Consider the following 23,281-nt stretch of genomic DNA (forward strand, 5'->3'; position numbering starts at 1 on the left):
CCGAGTACCTCACAAGCTGTTACATTTGTAGTATCACCTGATCAAGTAGTCATCTTTGTCCCTTACACACAGATATCCTTTAAAATTGAAAATCTGCCATACTAATATGTGGCATGATAGATTATTTTCAACTTTACCTTAAAACTGATGCTTTCCTATTTTACACGGGTATTGTAAATAAAATCACCCGATACTGTGACACAAAATCCTTCTCTCACTGTATCCAGCATCCAAATAAAGATACACAGACAAGAAATACATAGTGGCATTTACCGAGGAAATACAAACGTTGCATCCACTGTCCTTTGGAAGGACACCAGAGGCTCAGAAGATATTCACAAGGCACAGTGAAGTACTGCATACTCAAACGTCCAAGTGAGGAGAGGTGAGCAGAGGAATTATCAAACCAATCACACAGGCATGGCCAAAAAGCTCTGTCCACACAAAAGAAATATTAAAGATATTCCAGAATCTGCCTGTGACATTTAGGCTTATAACAACACCAAAGCATTGTAACAAGCTGTCTCCTGAAGGTAAAAAGGCCAGGGGATGGAGTTATGTGTCTGAAATGGATATGTGGCCAAATGGGCCGGTGTCACATGGATGTGTGGTTGAGGGGAAGCCACAGGATTTCAGGCCACAGACTCCTTGCTATCCAACAACCCTCTTATAGAGAGGCTGGACTACAGTCTTACATCCCAGGTGTTCATCAACAGTTTATGAGTAAAGGATTATGTGTGTTTATGGGTATGACCATTTAACAACATTTGTCTGCCCTAGTATTCTCCAGCAAGGCCTGCCATGAGACAGATCTGGAAACAGGCAAATACAAAGTAGTTAGTTGTAAATGTGAGGGAGTTTATGAAGGCAACAGATATATACCAGTTCCAGATAGATATGCAGTTACAACAATAGCACTACTAATACATGTTAATATTGCTAGCAATAATAACACCAAGTATACAATACAGCCAGGGATATTGTGAATTCCAGAATTGTGAAATTCTACCCAAGGAGGCATCCCTGTCTGGGAAGACTGGATCAGCACCCTCCAGCCATTCCAGGGGAAGTGTTCTTCCCACATGGAACAAAGGATTTGAAGACTAATTTAACACCTATTTAACAAGACAGGACTTGGGTAATAATTAGTGCACTGATTAGCAGACTAATTATGTTTATTAAGTAGAAGAGAGGTAGGGGAAACACCCAGTGCCCACTTTGCATGGAAAATCCAGCTTTGTTAACTCTCAGGGCTTGCTTCACCTGTAAATCCAGAAGGAAGCAGTTAACAGGCTGCTACTGCACCTGGACTCTCACAAGTCTATGGGGACAACAGGAATCCACCTGAGAGTAATAAGGAAGCTGGTGAAGGAGCTTGCCAAGCTGCTCTCTATCATTTATCAACTGTTCGAGTTAACAGGGGACATCCCAGACAACTGGAGGCTTGCCAAGGTGCCACCCCTCTACAAAAAGGTCCAGAAGGAGAATCCAGGGAACTATAGGCCTGTCAGCCTATACAGGTACACAGAAAATTGATACACAGAAAATTATGGAGATGTTCATCTTGAGTGCACTGACAAGGCAAGTGCAAGGTGACCAGGCCCAGTCAGCATGGCTTCAGGAAAGGCAGGTCCTGCTTGACCAACCTGATCTCCTTCTATGACCAGGTGACCCACCTAGAGGATGAGGGAAAGAATGTTGATGCTATTTAACTGGACTTTGGTAAAACCAAAGAGTGGCTAAAGAGAGTAAAGCCAACACTGTCTCCCACAGCATTCTCCTAGAGAAGCTGGCAGCTCTTGGCTTAGACAAGTGTACTCTTGGCTGGGTAAAGCTGGCTGGGTAGAAGGATGCAGAGATTTGTAGTTAAAAGAGTTAAATCCAGTTGCTGAATGGTCACAAGTGGCATTCCCCTAGGCTTAGTGTTGGGGGCAGTCTTGTTCAGTATCAATGATCTAGATGAGGGGATTGAGTGCTTCCTCAGCAAGTTTACAGATAACACCAAGCTGTATGGGATTGTTGATCTGCTCAAGGGTAGGAAGGCTCTGCAGAGGAACCTGGACACGCTAGATCAATGGGCCAAGACCAACTGTATGAGGTTCAACAAAGCCAAGTCCCAGGTTGTGGAAAAGTGGTTGGAAAGCTGCCCAGCAGAAAAGGACCTCGGGGTATCAATTGACAGCTGGCTGAATATGAGCCAGCAGTGTGCCCAGGCAGACAAGAAGGCCAAGAGCCTCCTGGCTTGCATCAGAAATGGCATGGCCAGAAGGAGCAGGGCAGCGATCTTGCCTTTTGCACTTGGCACTGGTGAGGCCAGTACCTCAGATACTGTGTTCAGTTCTCAGCCCCTAACTACAAGATGGACATTGAGATGCTGGAGAATGTCTAGAGAAGAGAAACCAACCTGATAACAGTTCTAGAGAGTAAGTCCTATAGGAAGAGGTTAAGGATTGTTGATTTTGGAGGAAACTGAATGACCTTATCATTCTCTACAAATACTAAGGTCTCCCCCTGAGAGAGACTTCCCTCCTGAGAGAGACCTTACTACCTGAAAAGAAGCTGTAGTGAGGTTGGTCTTGGTCTTTTCTCCCAAGTAAATAATGATAGGACTAGAGGAAATGGCCTGAAGTTGTGCCAGGGGAGCTTTAGACTAGGCATTAGGAACAATTTCTTTATCACAAGAGTTGTTAGGAACTGGAACACACTTGCCCTGGGAGCTGCTGGAGTCACCATACCTGGAGGTATTAAAAAACTTTGTAGCTGAGGCCATGGACTTCAGGACATGCTCTAGTGGGCATGGTAGTAGGGTATTTTTCTGGACTGCCAGTTGGACTCTGATCTTAGAGGTCTTTTCCAACTATGATGATTTTTTGAATCTGTACATTGCATGAAGTCCTATGGGCTTTGATCCTGGCCTTTACCACATGACTTCTGACCACGCAGCCTTCGCTTCTCTGCACAAATCACACACAGTGTGGCCACACAGCCATTGGGCACCTGGATTTGATGCTAGGCAGACTGTGACAGTGATGTACCCCAGCCAGGCAGCAAGCCAGGCCCATCCTTCCTACCAGCCAAGCCAGCCAAGGACTACTTGTCAGGTCCAAGGCTGAAGGCAGCAATCAAACACTGCCCATCCTGCACTCCTCTGCACACATCCTTCTGAGAAATTTAAAACAAAAGACAAGTTCTGTTTTCCCACAGAAGCTGATAGAACTATTCAGTATCAAAAACTACATAGGTAACAAACCATGTTTCTAACCAAGGATGTCAAACAATGACAGTAAGGATGGTCTTTGAAGATTTGCATACACACGCATCCCAATTAAATCTGAAGTGTGTTTATAAATCAGATTGGTTTTCTCTAAAAGCTGCTATATGGTGTCCTTGAAATGTTACAATGCATTACCACAGATGCATAGTCCCTATGAACTAATTAGCTTAAAAGCTAGGAGGCTCTTAAGTGAAATTAAAACCTTTTATAAGCAAGTTATGATGAGTTATAAAAACTGAAGCATAAAAGCAATCAACCATGCAAACACAGAATAACAGTATACTGCAAATGCTAACAACATACATGTTATAAATAAAATCTCCTAAGAAAACTGCTCAAGGTCGTATTTATCAGTCCTCTGAACTCTTGATCCTGTGGGCCTTTTTAGTCACCTTGTAGCAACGCTTCTTTGTAAAGCTATTTTCTTATTTTGAAGGGATTACAGAACATGTGATTGTTTTAAATACATTATTCTGTAGAATTAAAGACAGTAAAGTAAGGTAGATGATTTACATAGAAAAAAAATCCTTGTACTAATCATAGCATTTTCTGCTTCATCAAACAAAAAAGGTCTTGATACAAGATTTAGGAAAACAAGTGGGCAAGTCAGTCTTTTATCCCTAATCTGGTTACTCAAATTGACAGGTAATTTCAGCAATCTGATATTTCAATCTACCAAAACAACCCAGTAGTTTATTGCCCTAGTTTTCCACATAGAAATGTACTTACTAGGACCTGAAGTGTTTTTAAAAGTGCTTTTTCAAGTAGTTTTTACCATGAAGAACAGCTTATTTTTGAGAAAAGGTTCTGCAAATATTACTAACTTTATTTTTAAAATATAATCCAAACATTATAATTTATTTTTCATTGCAATTTGTTCACATTTTTTACTTCAAAGATCTGTACAAACAAATAATGTTTTTTGTTCTCTCCAATTCTAACACACTAGCACAAGTCTGAAGTGTTTGCTTTGAAACTTTCAGAGCCTGATTCAATCTCAGTCCTGATATTTTTGTTTAAACATTCCTTTGCAGCAGGAACTGAAGTTGTTTGAACTAAAATTTTTAAAGTATGATCTTTTGCAATATCAACTGGTAAAACCTTCCCATTTTTAAATGTACATTTCAGAATTGATTGCTTGTAAACATTCTTTTGAAAAAGTAAAAACCCCTGCTTTCCTAGAGATTCCATACAAAGCAGAAAAAAGGGAGAACAAACCACATCAGACTCTCACAAACTACTTCCCTCTCCCCATTTTTTGTATCTTCAGTATGCTACAGCTTAGCAATCCAAATGTAATCATTAAGTAGTACATCAGGCAAGTTTGTTTATTTTTTCCTAAAAAACTACACAATAAAACATTTTCCTAGAGGAAAAACCAACCTAAGCACTCAAAGCCAAAGACTAGAATTGTGACAACTGATGAGTGATTTACTTAAAAGGTACTTTAATAGCTGGATAGAGCAGCCAGGAACAGTTTTTAGTGTCTCCCGTTGCAATCTTTTACCTTTGCCTCTCTATACAAATTGTTCAACACAAAAGTCACAATTTAGAAAATTTCCTATACAGTTACAAAACCTTTGACACCACTCTCCAGTCTCCACAGATCAGAGCTGACAGAGAGTCTGAATGTTCCTTTGGACAGAAGGCATAAAAAGAATAATAGATCAGAAAATCCAGACACTCACAGCTAAGGAGGTCAAGTCATCAGGAGCATATGGTGTTCTGTCTCTGCAATGGCTTCAGACAATAGGGATAATTAAACACATTATTTGTTTCAGAAGAGTTATCTGTATCACTTGAGCAGAACATCTTTTAAAACAAAGAACAGCAATCTACAGTGATGGAAAAAAATCTCACATTTGCAATTTATTTGTCCTGATCTGACTGTTAACTAACAGTTAGCTGTCTGTTAGTTAACAGACTAACTGTTTAGTTAGTCTGTTCTTTGCCTAGTAAACAACACTGCCCAAGACTCTATAGATTAGTACCATCCTCAGGGATTTTTAGGTCCCAGCTATTAGGGTTTTATTTTATCCCAAGTGCTAAGCAGCACTATGAACTCCGTTAGCATTTAAGGGAAGGCGATAGAAAAAGGTCATTGAGATCATATGCTAAATCAGTTTCACAATAAGCAATCTGCATTCAACATATCTCTAGCTCTGAATAGAAACACTAAGGAATAAAAACTTCATAGATTCTATTCCCAAAAAGCAAAGCTGTACAAGGAAAATTATTGCAGCTTCTGTTGACGACATACACAGCACAAAGAGTTCAATTTAAGAAACTAAGAGGAGCTCAGCTGAGCATGCAGACCACTGAATTTGTGTAATTTGGATGTGAACTCTCTATTGCATGAAAAACAACCTTCAAACAACCTTCACTGAAACCTTTCACTTTGACAATTCTTACTTGTCTTGTGCAAGACTCAGTGTAGAACAATGTGAAAGAAATTAGGAAATGGCCAACACTACCATCACAGTATTACCTCAAAAAGAAGAACAGTTTCCAATGGCAGCTTTTACAAAGATTATGCCATGGTTATTTTTTTTCAAACTATTTGCCAATTAAAAAGCCATACTACAACTCCAACTAAAATCCTATGCAGATCTACATCTTAAGGAAGGATGAACCTACAGTGTAGGCAAGTATTTCAATCACAGAACAAAAACATCTTACTTTTAAAATACAGGATAGGAGGAGAACTAGTCTGTATTCCTGACAGTGCTGAAGGACTAAAGTACACTAGCTGAAAGCAAGAATTGCCACTGCATTTTTAAAAAAATAAAATAATCCATTGTAGATTTCTGCAGAGATGCACGGATTAAACATTCACGTTGCATCTATTTGTTATGTTTGTTTCCATCCTTCAGTTTATTCACATTATTGCTACCAGTAAACAAGAATGCCTAAATAAATAAAAGAAGCTATAACCACTTATGCAGATGCTGGCAGAGTGAGCCTTTTTAATGTAACAATCAGCATCTCTGTCTGGTTTTGTAATTTCAACATTAAAAATAATACCAAGAGCTAGCCTTGGTAAAACACAATTCTTTCACATCTGTTAAAAAGAGAACAAGAGGCACTCCCTTCACCTGAAATACTAACAGATTTGCTGACAGTGTAAACAAATGTTATTGCCCTTTAGGTGATTCAGTCTCTAACAGTCAGATTGATTAAAAGGCATCTGTGAGATCTCCTTTCTTCTCAGATCTCAGCCAGTATTTTCATCTAGTTTCCACAAACAAGCACATACACCTATATTGCTACCAAATGAAAATATTGGTGCTATCTAATAGCCTCAAATTCCTGGAGGTTTTTTTTAGAATGGAAAATGTTTCTCTGCATATCACCTTTTTATTAGCAACTGAATTTCTAACTCAATTTACTAAAATAGCGTTCTCTGCCATAACAGAATTCATGAAAGTAGGCTCTTTGATTATCCTGTTTATTGACTTGATAAGTTAAAGCTAGAAAAGGGATTTGAAAAAGAAAACAAGTTTCCATAAATGCTCACAGTGAAAACATTTTGTGGAAAATGTTTACCATCTGAACTCAAATGCACAAACAATAAGCCAATTTTCCAAATCAATTTAGTAATCACTCAAGCTTCCTCTAATCCTCACATCTTCCAAATAGCCAGTCATCAACTGAACCAGTACTCTATATTTTTAAAAAGCTTTCACATTTCTGATGCCTCCACATGAACTTCCTGCTTTAAAAGCTACAACTACAGCTATATATAAAGATTAAAGACATGCCTCAAGCCTGGATTATGGCATTTCACTAATTCAAAATTCAACTAAAACTGCACACCTGAATCTAGTTTTACCATCTCAGCTCTTACGCGGTCTCTATGTATATTTGTTATGTCCCTGTTGCACAGGTAACTTTCACATTAATAAAAAGAAAATGAGTAAGATGTTAAAAATTAGAGGGGGACAGTATGAACAGACATGGTTGTTTATGTCATATGCAAATGCTGGAACAAACATTGTATTTCAACAGATCAGAACTTCAATAACAACAAACAAAACCATAAATGGAAAAAAAATAGTCTAGAAGTAGCAACAATGATTTCATAAGGTTAGAGATGGTAATACTTGGTTTCTGGTTAAACTTAACTAAGGCCATTGTAATACATCATAGGGTATAAGAAGCTAAATTTTTAAAATTTTTCAGTGAGAAGTTCCAAGTCTTCAAAATACTGACAGAAAATTAATATTTGGTTTAACTTTCCTAAATCACTGTCTTAATTTTTAATTATCTTCCCATTACCCAGCTCCTCATCATTTTTGTTGAACATTAGTTTGTGATGCCACAACACCACACGAAAATGTGTTTTCACTCATATTCCAAATGGGTTCAGTTTTCTGAGCAGAATTTTAACTTGCATGTTGATCTTTCTTGTAACAAGGAGACAAAGTCTGTGGAACTAGCACAGTGTTATGTACTCCCACAGAAGAAGAAAACCGAGAAGCATCATGAAGCTATAAACCACATCTTAAGATAAATTGAAAGATAGTATGTTTTTATTTTCCTTCACAGAAGACTTTTAGTTTTGTTAATTTGTTAAAAAAATATGTAAAATTCCATTTTTACTTTTTGAAGATGCACATAATACAGCTACAGGGTAGATATTTCTATTGTGTCCCATTACCTTTATGCCATTATTGCAGTAAATTAATCATTCTGTTATAAAGTTTTTTTATTAAAAAAACCCAAAAAAACAAAATGAAGGGCAGTCAATTGCATTAGCCACCAGCTCTAGAGTTTCAGTTCAAGTTTCAGTTCAATACTGTAAATGGCAACACCCCTTTAGTTTAACAATCAGCTTCCTAAATTTAATTTCCATTTGAAAAATGTATCCACAATGTCTCAGTAAAAAAGGTAGCAAATAAGCCATTAATTCCTTTTTCTATTGTGTCCCATTTCACAGTGACAGTAAACATGTACAAACAGTAAGCAAGAGGCACCAGAAGGCCAGATACAGATAAAAGCAACAGCTTAAGCACTGATTTTTGCCAGACCCAGGAGGCTGTTCTCCACTAAGTCAAAAGAGGACCCAATACATAAATACACACACAAACACTATCAAGCAGTTTGTCCTACACTTTGAAGTAGGATTAAACCAGCAGTACTATGAACAATCAAAAAGTACCATATAAAATGTATGGATGAATGTCTGAGTTTTATTTAAAACAGCTCTCTCACCTAGCACTCAGGTAATTTTGTGTGCCTAATGAAAGTCAAGACTGTAGGGTAAAGAGGGGACACCCAAACCCAAACATTGATAGTGCATCCACACATATTTCACAGATTTCTTTTCCTGCAGCTGTTTCCACCCCCTCTCACTTAAAGATCTATCCCAGACTCCCACCCATACACCTCAGGACCCTCCCATTCCACTGCCACTATAACCCCAGCCAGCAGAAACAGCATTTGGACCTTGGCACACAATTCCTTGTCACCCACGAACATCTTCCCATACACAACCCTCTTCTAAGTATTAACAGTATCTGCCTGTTAAAGGCAGCAGGGCTGCAGCAGGCAGAGCTCTGTATTCATTGTGTGGTCACCAGGAAGGTGAGCAGTGGCTGCCCAGCTGGCAAAGCCTAACAGTGCTGCTGAATTCCAGCCCTTCCCACCACGGGGCCAATTGGAGGCTCACTCCCGATGATAGTCACCCGTTTCCTCAAAATTAACCGGAATGCAGTATTACTGACAACACTGGTATTTGAACCCAGGAAGGAGAACAGACTAAAAAGATAATACAAAGGAGTGACAGAGGTCACAAGAAGATAGAGTGGCACGTCTTAAGGTAAAAGAAACTACAGCGACATTTCATGTTTTGAAAAAAAAGTGACCACAGCCATTCTACTTTTCACTAAGTCATTACATTATCATGACGACACCAGATAACAACTTAAAGGCATTGCTACTGAATATATGAATGCACTGTGAATGTCCTAGCATCAACTGTTTTCCTGCACACTCCCAACTTCAAATCACTTCAGCACATTCGTAGCTAAAATACCATGAAATCCAATGCAGTCTCTGGATCTTCAAAGTACAAGAGAGCTGTATTCCATTCAGTTACAGCTTGTTCCAAATTAAAGCCTTCATCAAACCAAGTTAAATAGTTAGGTTTACCAGGGCCAAACATTAGTCTGGTTTTCAGTTTTCTCATATACTATAAAATTGAAAATATATTGTACACAACTGTCTCCCCAGTGTGAAGAGGGAGAACAAGAGAAAATAAGCACTGATCTAAAAAGGTCATCTCTACCTATGAATGTGTGCATAACATTTACATCAGAAATGAAAACAGTTATTCTATCAACACACACGGGAGTTTCGGAAAGGTCCCTCCACTTCTCTGTAGAGCCTCTCTGATCAACAAACACAAATATTTAAAAGCCTAACACTTTCATGCAAACAAACTCTACAACACATGCACCTCTATGTGTCCTCCAGAATCTGACTTGCAACACATAAGTCATCCAAACAGGCAGAAACTGACTGGCTGACCCCTCTCGGATATTCCAAAGGCATGTGGACTATTGTGTCCAGCACCTACTCACCACAAACTTGTGGTGAGATAAGACTTCCCAAAGGTGTCACTTACTGTGCACACTTAAACACTCTGTGTACACAGCTGGGGTTACTGGTCATGCAGTAACCTGGTCAGCAACAGGATGACCCTGCAGCAGCATCCACCCATCCAGGGCTAACAGGCTCTGCATCTGAAAGATTTCTGCCCAGGCAAGATTTCCATGTCTAAGAAGTAGCCATGTCCAGGAAAACCCAGGTGTATATATCCCAAACCTTCTCAGAGAATCATTATCATGCATACACACTTTTGAGCATTCAGGACTCAGGTGTGGAGGGTTAAGATAATGTTTATTCTCAGATGTATTAACTCAGCTAAAGAACAATGTGGCAAGAAAGCAAAGCACACAGAACAGTAGAACCATGACACAAAGAAAAAGCAGTCACTCAGTTCTGACAACCTGAAAGCTCCCAAAAACTTTAACGTGGTTTATTTCTACCACAGAATTGTCAACAATTGTGAGTTTCCATACATGTAAGTCAAGGCATTCTTACTTGAAGCCAGTACTTTCCCTCTCCTCAGAAACCAATGAAACATATGCATACAAGCCAAGAAGTACAGCAAGCTAGCTTTCTACATTAAAATTAGATTAGCAATGGTAGTTCCACAGCCAAATGTTTAACATTTTAATACATTAGAAGAAAATTAATTTATTGAAAGGTAAGTGGTCAGAAGAGAGCTACCACCTCACAATTAGCAATGATATTCCAGAAGTCTGATTGTTGCTTCCATACACACTACAGGGTTGAGATTGCTGATACTGCTTATTCTGTGTGTGTGTCTGTGTGTTTACAACAGTGTTGAACAAGCTGTTTCTGAATGCATTTTCTAACTTGTCCTCCTTGCAAACAACTCAGCATCAAAGCTTCACCATGCTCCCACATCACTGCAAATTAACAACCACCTTGTAAGTCAAATGTGATCTCAACACGTTGGTTTTATTCAAATTTCTCTCCAACAGTGCTTCTACAGTTTGTCTCTAGGGGCTGTGCAACTAAATTTGAGGGCTGTTTGTTTGCCCAACTGCTTTACTAGTAATTTGTAATGGAAAAAAGATTTAGTTCATCTCTGAACTGTCTGAGGAAACTTACATGTTCATGGCATCAGTACCTGAGACATGAGGTATCTGCAGGCTATAACAACATTTATACTTGCTAAGCATAGGAAACTTTTAAATTACTTTCGAGCATAAGATAGTAAAATTATATACTGCAAGCAAAAATAGGGTTTCTGTTTACTGTTAGATTGATGGGTAACATGTCTGTGGGAAGCATCCACAGGAACAGACAGAAAACTGTGTGAAAGCAAAGTAGGCTACCAGAAAAGCAGCTGGAAACACAGGTCTGGAAGACTGTCTGGAGTAACTGCTTCTGAGGGAGAGACTAGCTGCAACAAAGCCTTCCACTGTGAGCAAGGATATCACTTTTTATTCCCTTTCTGTTCAGGAAAACAAAGCATAATGCATTATAAGTAAAACTATAGTCTGCCTCATCCTAAAAATAAACAACTCACAGGATTCTAACCCTAAAGATTGTATCAAAAAATGGAAAAAGCTTTTTCGATACCCAGAGAGCAAATAAAGTCATGATTACACAGCAAGAATAAGGTTACTGAATAGATACTGCTCCAAACTGTGAGGATGAAAAATAAAGTTTAAAAATAACTAAATAGTAATAATTAAAAAAAATAATCACACTTCAAAATAAAAGAAAGTCACTATTTGATATTTTTTTTCTAACACTGTATTTTCATGGTCCCTAGAAATAAAAGGGTTGTGGAAATTAACAATAAAAGGTTAAGTGAAACCGATAAAATACAAGTATTTTATGTATTTAAGAGATCACATTTTATGATAACAAAGGGTAATTCTCACATATCATGTAAACATCAGTATTATTTAGTAATGAAATGTGCTGACATGTTGCTCTTGGCACAAGAGATAAACCTGGCAAAGGTCAAGAAAATCGAGAATAAGTTAGGTTAGAAGGGACTTCTAGGAGTCATTTAATCCAACCCTCTGCTCAAAACTAACTTCAGCAAGATAGCTAGGTCAAAGCTAGATCATTTCTGCCAGTTTGAATTCTCCTCTATTTAAGACTTACTTTGGTAGTGTCATATTGACCTTGCAAACCAGTGTAACTCACTCTTCATGTGCTAATCTAATCTTTATTAGTACCAAACAAAGTATTGGTTTCTTATTTATCATTGCTGGTTTACCTTGTCCTGTGGAGTGCCTACATGGAAATTCCTCATTTCTTCCAACAGTCTACTACAATATGTATCTAGACGTGTCAATAAAAAAAACCTGTTTCCACTACCTCACCTTGCTCTCCCTTTCAGTTTTAGACCCTTGTATCCTGTTATTCACTATGGCCACAAACAATAGAGTCTGTTGCTTGCTGGTTTGATTGGTTTTGTTTTGTTCTTCAATAACTTTTAAAATATTTCAAAATTATCTTCCCATGTTTCTTCTCACACATTTTTTTTTTAAATCTAAGCAATGCCAGGACACTGACCCTTCTCCTATAGTGTAGATTTTTTATACCTCTGATCACTCATTTCTCCTTTGAACCCCACCTATTTTCTTTGCAGTGCACCATCCAGAATGCACACAGTACCAAGCAGAGCAGAAAGAATACTTCCTGTGTCTTGATGGAGTAGCAGATTTAATTACTTACTTAACACCCATTTTCTGTTCTATTTATTTAGTTTCATGCAATTTTAAAATAAACTCTCATTCCTAACTATAAACAGAGCACCAAATTTCTTCCCCATTCTTTATGTACACATTTTCTTCTGTTTTACTGCACCCCACGTTTTGGTTGGGGCACTTTCACTCACTTCCAACACTCCATGAACCCGGGTCTCCAATTTGCATTAGTTATTTAAAACTTCAGTCTCTCTGCCTATCTTTTCAAACAGCACCAGGCTAGGAGGAGCAGCAATTTTGCAAGAGTTCTCTCCCTTGCATCACCTACATTCCCTTCAGAAAATATCAACCACCACCAAAGCCAAGATAGAGCATGGCGAAGCCCAGCTTACTCAGGGTTCAAAATCTACCCACCTGTGGATTGTAACTACTCTGGGAAGACAGTTATTAGCAACAAGATAAGTACATGCTGGTTACAATCCATTGCAAAGACTTCCTAGTTGATACATTTGGTATCAGAGAAATTCAGTTTCAACATCCACAAGAGGTGGACACAGGCACTTAAACCTAAACCTTGCCCCCCTGGACAGCTGGATTATGAACCTCTTCTGCTTGATTCTCCTGGGAGAGGGCATTCACTACAGTCACACAGGACTCTTGATAACCATTCCAAACCTGCAGTCCTGATGGGCCTAATGAAATTCAGTTCCCGTTTTTAAGATCAATAAGCTATATGTCAATTTGGAAATCAAGCTTGAAGCTTATTTTAGATATGGACCAGAGAAATGTTAATGTGCTGGTGTTAAAAAGAAAAAAGGAAACTCCTATTTCCTATAATTTCAGCTCCTGGAAGATCTGCAACAGAATTTCCAAAGGAAACCAGCACTTCCCTTCTATTTAATAGAGAAGAAAAAAAAATTTCTTAGGATCAAAGCATAAAATAAGGTGGGGTTTGGTTGCAAAGTACATGTATCTCAGATTACCAATATAGTTTAAAAGAGAATTTGCATAATCATTGCCCAGGGGGGAAATTACAAGTTAAAACAATATATATACCCTGTCCTCTTTGTCCTGTTTCCTCCATGGTTCTGTAGGACTCTTCTTCCTCTAGGAACTAAATATTCCTGGTTCTTACTCCAAAATTTTCCTGAAGGTGTTTTGTTTTACTCTCATTTTTTTCCTCTCTTATGTTTGTTTTTTAGATATTTGCCAGTGTTTACAATTACTGTAGCTGAGAAACAGTGCAGTAATTCTATAAGTTTTATTATACAGGCCAGGCCATTTTCTCTCCAAATGAGAGAAAGTCCCAATGCTCAAAATGAAACAGTAGCTGCAACCATCATTACTTAAGTTTGAGTGAATATTCAGGAAAAAAAATGAAGCTACTTAAATATCTCAAAAGCAAAAGTCCTCTTGGAGGTCTTCCCATGTGAATTTAAATTGGTACTCCAAAATGAGCCATCCTCATGCAGTGAGGAGATCTAGTTATACCACCACCCTCAGATGAAGAGAAAACCAAAAGCTTCTTCAACCAATTCTTCATCCTTTAAGAAGAATGTTTTACATAGGAAAAATATACTACTAGTTTTAGACTGCTCTGAAAACTACATAGTTTAGACAGTCCTGAAGGCTTAGGCTGCATCAGATTGTCACAATACGTATTCCATACATGTCCTCACCACTTCAAGCAGCCAAATGCCTCCTGAGAGTGACAACATGTACTGCCTACTACACTCTTTCACCAAGAAAACAGCACCCATACTTTTTAAACAAACGATCAAACAAAATTCACGGTAAGACTTTAACATGAGAAGCAAAGTGATGAGGTTGACAAATACTTTGCTGAGGAATTTCATCCTATCATGTGTACCTTAATTTAATAAAGTTATTTACCTTCCTTATCAACTTCCATGTTGATGGCAGGCATCGGGAAGTTTGTTGACTCAAGGAGGTTCTTGAGCATTACAAAGGATAATGCTCTTCCTTGTACATCATGTACTCAGACCACTACACAGAGTAAAGATTAAAGCATCCATCAAGACTACATTTTTTAAATAGCACACAGCAGTTTTGATGCATTTTTTGTGACTGATGTACTAGGTACATAGTACTATTTTGTAGTTCTTACATCTTAACAACAGTGCCGTTAGCATAAAAAAAAAAAACCAAAACACTAACAAAAGAAAAACCACTGAGTTTCTGTAGCTCACAAATGAGTTGGTGAAGACCTGCAACCCTGAGCATGTCAGTATCACCAGAAAGCATGATTCAGTCAAAAGAGATGGTATCAAGTGGAATGATATCACCTGCATAAGACCTCAGTCTTGGGAGAAATTCAGTAACATCTTACACTGAATTCTGAATGTGAAGGGACTGTAGATCCTTAAAAAGTGCTCTCTCTGTGCAGTAATAAGCATTTTGGTAAGATTGGATTTCTCACATCTACTTCATTTAGACTAACCATAGCACATTTTTAGCTCTTAGAAAGCAGTATTACAACTCTTACTGATGAATCCCACAGAGGTCACTTTGCCAGGTGTATTCAGGGTTTTCATTGCTTCAACTCCAGTAGTTTTAGACATAGCACTAGAAACTGACAGAGATCTTGGCATAATTTTGAAGACTCTCTCCAAGGAACAGTGGTATTTCAACCAATCTTCTTCAAACACAGTGAACTTTGAGATCAAAACCATGTAATTGACCATTTCATCCAAACAGCAGTCTCTGTTATGTGAAAGGTTATTTACATCAGACCACTGGGTAAGCCAGAGCCACGTTGTTTCCAGTGACGACAGTTCAGACACAGTATTTCCTTCAACTGCTGACACCTTTTCAGCATATCCTAGAAGTCTGTAAAGCACTGTTTCACAGAGAAAATTTTTTTGCACTTTAAAGTGGTGCTAAAGTTTGTATCACTTTGAAATATCTAAATCCTATCCTGTATAGTTTAGGACTATGTGTATTTACTAGAGGAAGATATGATCTACAAAAATATCACATCGTCCCAGTCTTATTGCTATTCTATAAATGGTTCTCATTTTAAGTGACAATTATCCAATATTTTAGCTTCTCAATTAAAATTAAATCACCAGAAGACTGAATTAGGGTTGTTAGAAAGAAGGCACTATGCTTCTGCTTTTAAAAAAATCAAAATTTGTTTCAGTTATCAATGAGAAACAAGCACTTTGAGGTTTTACTCGTTCTTTCTAAGGAATGTGAATAGTATTTTTCTTTCCAAGTGTTGATTTATGTTGCTGTCCAAAGACTGACAAACAGCTACAGAGAACTAGAGCGTGTCATATAAGTATAATAAAGAAAAAAAGATTACAATCAAAGTATTTGACACCCCATAGCCTTACAGTGAATGGGAACAGCAAGCACTAAATTTTCATTACAAATGAAAGCCTCAGTTAGAAAACATTATCAATTACAATACTGTCCCATCAGGCTTAAAAAAATAACCACAAAATTATAATTGAAAAGCTGAAAAAAAAAATAAAAAAACTTAACATATATACCATCTGCTTCTGAACCATTTCCAGTGGTGCAGAAATGTCTAATGGAAAACGTGATATAAAATTGATTTAATTGTTTTGGTTTTAGACAACCTGTTCAAAGTTATAAAATGCTAAATATAAGTTAAAAAGTAAAATAAAATGTAAAAGACAATATTCTACATATCAATTTCTCCTGAAGCAACAACTTAAGAGCAAATTATCTAGACTGTAGTTCTATAGGTATGATTTCTGATCAATTCACACATTACTGGTGTCATGTTACAAGGATTTTTTTTAATTGATATTTATTTGTATTATTTAACAAGTTACCATCTCAATGCTAAGCACCAAGATCTGGAAGAAGGCAAATGCAGAACTTTTGCACCATTATTAAGAAAGTATTGATTGTTAGCATTCAGATGGAAAAAGCATTAAAAAATAGACCAGTGTGAACAAAAACCTCAATTTGTCATCAAGTACCTAGTAGTACTCTCTAAATAGCAGATTTTTTGTTAAATTCTTTTAGTGGCAACTGGTCCTTGTGTTATGCTTTAACAAAAAAGAACAAGACTTGTAAATCATGTGTCAAGTAAGAAAAAAAGCATGGGAAGGGATTTCATAGATATATATCTTTGCTGAAGTGAAAGAAAAATCCCTGTGAGGTTCTTGTGAGCAAGAAATGTATTCGTAACAAAAGCTAACGAGGAAATGTTGTATTAGCCAAAATGAAAATACTGCTTAGAGTGCTATTCAAATATCCTTTTCTTGTCAGTCTTTAGCATGTGTACACATTTTGTTGTCCAATTAAAAGATTTATATATTAACACAATAACTAACATTTTTCCTGATGATTACTTTCAGAAAGGTAGAGTACCAACCAACTGCTACAGAGATCACACCACAAAGCAACTACTTCTACAAGTGCCCACCTGAGAGGGGGGGGAAAAAAAAAAAAAAAAAAAAAAAACAAAAAAAAAAAAAAAAAAAAAAAAGCCAAAAAAAAAAAAAAAAGCCACAGAATTCATCTGTTTCTTTTGTATAGATTGTTTTGTACAGATTTCTGTTTCTTTTTGTACAGGTTACAAGTTGACTGTGCTAAAACTGACAGTATTCCTGGAAAATGGCATTTTCCTTATACTGAACTAGGCAAAATTGAAGACAAAATTCTCAGTAAACAGTCAGAACAAACCATGTAGAAATCTCACTGAGTGTATTTTAAAATTACTTGAAGGATACAATCTACTAATTTTTAAGAGATGAGATGTCTATAAGGGAAAAAACCAATCAAACAAAAAAAACAAAACACTCTTTCTTCTTCTTAGAAAGCACTAAGTTATTTACTGAAGAACAAAACAAGAGCATCTTGCTTGCAGTAAACAGATCTGACTCTCAGAAAAAATGGAATTTCTAAGGTTCACAAGGAGTGCAGTAAAAGTCAAAGACATAAAAGGGTAAAAGTCTATTATACACAATAGTTACTTGATTATTTTATGAGATTGTTATTATAAGACACACTTATTATTACCTAGTCAATTTGCTCATATTATTTCTTATACTCTGACAAGAAACATTTTACATTTCATCTAAAACCAGCAAGCAAAGTCAACATTACTGACGGGCAGTTTGCCACCATCATCACAGCATCTTCAGGGAAGACAAAAAGCAGCACCAAAAATAACATATTCTAGCCAAGTCCAGTGGCCATATGTTACATGGGAAACCCCTCCCCCCTGCGCCCCCCCCCCCCCAAAAAAAAAACCAAAAAAAGAAACAACAATCAACACTACAAAAACCAAAAAAACACCAGCCCAAAAAAAAAAAAAAACAAAAACAAAAACAAAAAAAAAAAAACAAAAAAAAACAACAACACCAAAAAATCACATGTTTTTTAACAACTATAAACCAGGGGTAAAAAACCCAAAGCAAATACAACTATTCAGCCTGGAACAACCTCTTCATCCAAAAGCAGCACTTGTCCTTCAGCTACATTTTTTTTTCATTTTAAAATCAGATTCACTCCAAGTCCATTTTCCTGAATCTACTAGCAGGTGTTCATTCCTCACCAAGTCAATACTTCATGGAGCAGATCTAGGCAACAAGTAATTTACAGATTGCTAACATACAGCAGCAGTGCATAGTAGAGTAGGGATGACTGGACTCCATGATCCAAAGGGTCTTTTCCAACCTGCAAGACTCTATGTGGTCTGTGCTACTCGTTCCTCTGCCATACAGCCATGTAAAGATCACTTTTTGTTTTGGAGCCTTTACTTACCTTTTCCATTTTGCCACGCAGTATACCAGGACAAACTGAGGAAAGTAGTGATGAAAACTAACACGGTGGCCACAGTTCCATTTCGGAGCCTCATCTCATTTCAGCATGACACTTGTTTATGTTCTATTAGCAATGAGGACCTATGTGCTGGGCTTGCTGCAATGAAGTCAGCTGAAGTCCACCAGCAGCAGCTGGCCAACAATGGCACGAAACGTAGCTCTCACATATCAAAGGTATCACAAATCAGTCCATTCCAAACTGTTGTGAAGCTTTCTTATAGTTTTTATAAATTAAACTTCTCTTTATTCTTCTAGTCCTGTTCAAAGGAAACAGAATTTTAGAAGATTATGTCAAAAATATTTACAAGAGTCCCCCATGCACCCAAATGCATACAGTGAAGTAATACTACTATACAGTCATTGTTGTGGCTGGACAGCCATAACAGAAAAAGGACAAAATAATCTAACAAATTCTATTCCCTGAGCCAAGACTGGAGCAGTGTGCAGGGGGTTCATGTAAGCCACAGCAACTGGAAGAGCTGTATTGCACATTAATTTGGTCATTAAAGGACAAACATACACATCAACAAAACCTACAGGTTTACCATGAACTCAAGGCAAGATCACATGTCCCTCTGGGAGGTGATGAGCTGATATAAGAGCTGTTTTCAGGAAGCCAGGACCCCAAGGCCCAGACTCAAGTATTCATTCCTACAAAGCCCCCTCTGAAATCAGTGAAGCCCAATATAACTGCAGCAACAGAACCACTCCCAGTGAATGGAGAGAGCTTTAAACTGCATTTTCAAACCTACATCATTCATCTCTATCTGCTCAGTTCAAGAGTATTTGATCCATCCACGACCACTTTTTTCCCAGCTTAGCAACAGCTAAAGCACAGACTACAGTCACACATGCAGAGATTGCTTAACCTATACCAACTGGCAACAAGTCAAAAGCACAATATGCCATGATATGACCATATCACTCTATCTCTGCCACACAGGCATGAGCACAAAACAGAGAAATTACCTACAGTTCAGTTTTATCACAGAGAAAGGTTCTATATTCTGGGATTAGAAAACCCTCAGCTGGCCAAACACAACCAAGTATTTAACCACACTGTCCTAACTGAGAAAGACAAAGAGAATAGAAAAATAAATTTACTGACTTTAAAAGATTAGGGAGGGGAAGCAGATTTGTTTTTCAAGTGCTAAATCATCTTTTACAGTAGCTCAAACATTAGCATTCAACATTCTTCTAAGGCACTGCCAGTTTTTCCCCACTATAAACCACATCTGATGCAAGTATGCTACCCAGCAATAAATAACTTGCTTTGAATTTCCCTTGGAAGCAATCACTGACATACTCTTGCCTGGGTGCATTTAGAACAAAAGGGAAAAAATGCTTTTTGTTATTACAGTACCAAGAGATTTCAGTCAAATATGAATTACTCCTCCCAAACAAGTACTGCAGCACACACTATCTTTACTGAAGAGTTTGCAAAACAGGACACAGTCAACTGGCATGGTAAACAAATGAACAGGAGAGAACAACAAAGTTACAGAACTTCAAACACTTGCATTCAAATCTTGGTCACAACATCCAGGTTACAGAAAGTGTTTACCTTTGGACTTCGACTACCTCACACATAATGCTAATAACCTGCTTTGTTTTGAGGAACTTTACACACAGATAGGTTTGTGGCTTTAAATATTAACTCAGAAATTACATGGTACGTATGATGAAGGGAACAATGCAAGCACACGGGAAGCAGACCAAGTGGATGGTAAAAATCAGTAAGAAACAAAATAATGAGAAGGAATAGAAAGAACTGTGAAAGGCCCTATGATATGAGAAACCTGGGTTTGACACAATGAAAGACAAAGACAGCTGAGAGACCTATAGAAAGGTAGCACAGAGAGCATGCCAAGAAATATCATCAGGACCATCACTTTGAACAGAAAAAGGACTTAATAAAAAAGTCAGAAGGGCAGGCAATAGTAATTAAGGGAGAAGACAAAAGTTAGGTGAATTTTAATAGCAAGGAGACCCAAAGATCTCAAAACGCCATGGTTTTGTAAGGTTTACAGGAATTCAAGAAGTTTGGGTGATTCCCTGGCTACCAGAATAAGTGACCAGGATGCCCTTAGGTAAATGACGCTAACAGGGCTAAAGCAGCTCTGAAGAAAGGATGACTAAACTGTAATGTACCTCTGCTATTATCTTAACAGCAGTCAGATTTCTCTCACTGGAGCAGCTCAGGTGTGCACAAAGGACCAGGCTGGAAGCTAGAGGGATTATCCCAGTGGGGGTAACAGACAGCTGGTCTGACATGCATACAGGAGAGGGCAGCCAGAAGAGTAAAAATATGATTCAGTAATGCAAGGAAAGTGAACTGCTTGCCTTGCCAGAAAATGTGGGCATCGTTTCTACATTTGCTGCAATAAAATCAAGATGCTGTGATCAGGGCTTCTTGCTGTGCTACTTGAATCCACAGAAAAATACAGCCAGAAAGTATTCGGAAAACAACAACCATAAAAAATAAAATTTAAAAACCCAACAGTAGTAACATAAGCCAATTAGCAGTGAGCATGAACAAAATTGTGTCACATTAAAAATAATCGTAAGTTTGTGCTGGCCAGTGATGCTTTTATTTTTCCTCCTCTGGTGCACTCACTTCTCTTAGGTATAGGCACCAGCAGCTCAGCTACAGCTTAGCAACACTTTCATGATTATTCAAGCATTTTACCATATCAAAATACATACATCAAGGCCATGCGTGGGTCAGAAGTGCTCCAGCTTTTGAAAATGCATATAGTTAAACCAGCAGAAACCCACATGTATTATTTAACCCCCAGGTGGTCACTTTAGGTTTGTTCAACAATTTAAAACACAAACTGAACAATTTTAACTGAGGGGCAATCCAGTTTGAGCAGATATTACAACAGGGTATAACTAGACAGATGAAGCCTGTGAAATTTTACAGCACACGATTATGACCTGACCCTTTCCCACTGCAGACTTAACAGGAAGGACCCTCTGCCAGATGCTGAAGGCCATGGGTACCAAAGGCACCGAGCGCCTCTCAGATGCTCACCTTACTGAACGACATCTTAAATAAACCACAAAAAGTTTCTGTATGTGTCCAAAATACATAGAAAGCACGTTTTCGACTGTAAACCATAGAAACTGATACGCTTCGATACCGCTGCAAAGGCACTTTGCAGAGTTACTGAAGGAAGGGTCAGATGGTGCAGGATCAGCGCCTGAGGAGCGCCAGTCCTCCCGAGAGGATGCCAACAGACCCCATCCTGCCGGGAGGTGCAAAAACCGCCTACGGCGGCAGCACTGCTGCATTTGAAAGGTTGTTCTCTAAGGCACGGGGGAGAACGGTCCGTGATTAAAAGACACCAAGAAGGAAAAGGTGAAAGGGATTTACTAAACAGGTTTTGGTTTGGTTTTTTTTCCACCTTGTTTCTAATGAAAACGCTCCAGCAAACCCCGCAGCGCGCGGTGGGGCGCCGGCGGCCGTTAACGGCCGTTACCTCAGGCTGGCCGGCTGCCTGCCATTCCGCAGCCGAGCCCCCTCAGTCCCAGGGAAAAGGAGGATCCCGAGCTAGCCGGGACCTTTCCCGGTGTCTCTCCGCTCCGGTTGCGGCTGTTTACTCGGGGAAGCGAAAAAAGAGGCGGCGAAAGGTAGGCACCGGCGGCCGTCAGCCGGGCGGCAGAGGGCGAGAGATGACGGTGACGAGAAGGGAGGGAGAGAGCCGGTTCCTTGGAACTGCGCGGCGCCCGGTGCACCGGAGCGAGGTTGTGTGGGGAAAGAAGGAGCACAGGAAACTGCAAACTCTGCCGAACCCTCCTCGGGCTCTCGGCAGGCGGGGAGGAGGAGGAGGAAGGGTGGACAGAGGAGAAGGGGCAGCGGCGGAGGCAGAGCTCCGCAGGGCGCCCCAGCTGAAGAAAGAGGGGGAGCGGCGCCGCTCTGCCCCGGACCCCAGAGCCGCCCTCTTCACGCCCCGCGGGCACCCCTAGCAGCGGGCGAAGGGAGGGGGTGGCAGCAAGTCCCGAGAAGGAGCCGCAAGCGCTCCCTACACCACCACCACGCAGGTGCATGTGAGCTCAGAAGGGTGCCCGCATTCAGAGAAGGGAGCAGGACGGCTCCCAGGCTCCCCGCCTGCCTGCCCTCCCCTCCGCCGACACCGCAGAAACCCGTGGAGCTGGGAGGAGAAGCGCCTCCGCTACCCACCCACTCCAGAGAGTGCGGAGAGGAAAGACGTCCGGCCCTAGCCCCCCAAAAAGCCGAGTGGGTTCTAGCAGCTACCCACCCTGCTGCCCGTTCCAAGCCGGGTCCGAAGGCAACAGCAGCGGCCCGGGGGAGGGGGGAGAAAGAAGGGGGGGTTACGGACCCGCTGACCGCCGCTGCCATCCTCACCTTTGCGCTGCGCTCCGGCAGGGGGAGCCGCGGGTCGCGGGCGGCGGGCGCGGCGGCGACCGACTGTGTCGGCTCTCGCCGGGGCTTTCGCTCCCCTTGCCCGCCCGCTCCCCCCCCGCCCTTCTCTCGTCAGCAACGCAACCACCCCCCGCCCGGAGCGCCATGGAACCGCACGGCGCCCCGCCCCGCCCACCCGCGCCAAAACCCCACCCACCGGCTGGGCGCCGTCAGCCAATGGGAGCCGCGAGGGAGGGAGCCGCTGATTGGCTGAGAGGCCTGTCGCTCTCGTCAGCCTCGGCTATAAATAGCTCGGTCTCGCGAGGCGTCCGTCAAGGTCTTGGCTGGCAGCGGGGCGGAGGAACGCAGCCAGCGCTCGTCTTTCGGCAGTGCGCTCCCTAATAAGGGCTTCGCTGTTCTGGAAACGTCCCAAAAAAGGGTTAGCGCCACCAAGATTTGGTCACAGGGTGCAGGGTGGTCCGCTGAAGGAGGACCAAAGTGAACTTGTCACTCTGTGGTGACTTGAGGCCCCTGGCCTGCTGTGTGA

The 23,281-nt window shown here is 40.0% G+C and overlaps 1 protein-coding gene across 5 annotated transcripts in view; it reads right to left on the minus strand.

Moving 5' to 3' along the window:
- MGAT4A (alpha-1,3-mannosyl-glycoprotein 4-beta-N-acetylglucosaminyltransferase A) overlaps positions 1–22,838 on the minus strand; it is an 80,337-nt gene extending 57,499 nt beyond the window's left edge. For 2 of the 5 annotated variants that reach the window (XM_030445637.1, XM_030445611.1), the window contains exons 1-2: positions 22,738–22,824; positions 18,307–18,622 (exon numbers count right to left, since the gene is read on the minus strand). In XM_030445637.1, coding sequence (XP_030301497.1) covers positions 18,307–18,400 — 94 coding nt within the window. In that variant the 5' untranslated portion in view covers positions 18,401–18,622; positions 22,738–22,824. Of the gene's footprint in view, positions 1–18,306; positions 18,623–22,630; positions 22,691–22,711 lie in introns of those variants that run through there. The other 3 variants (XM_030445630.1, XM_030445624.1, XM_030445619.1) reach the window with 3 other exon arrangements.
- Between the last annotated feature and the right edge of the window lie 443 nt (positions 22,839–23,281).

This window comes from Calypte anna, chromosome 1 (genome assembly GCF_003957555.1).
Source record: "Calypte anna isolate BGI_N300 chromosome 1, bCalAnn1_v1.p, whole genome shotgun sequence".
NCBI lineage: Eukaryota > Metazoa > Chordata > Aves > Apodiformes > Trochilidae > Calypte > Calypte anna.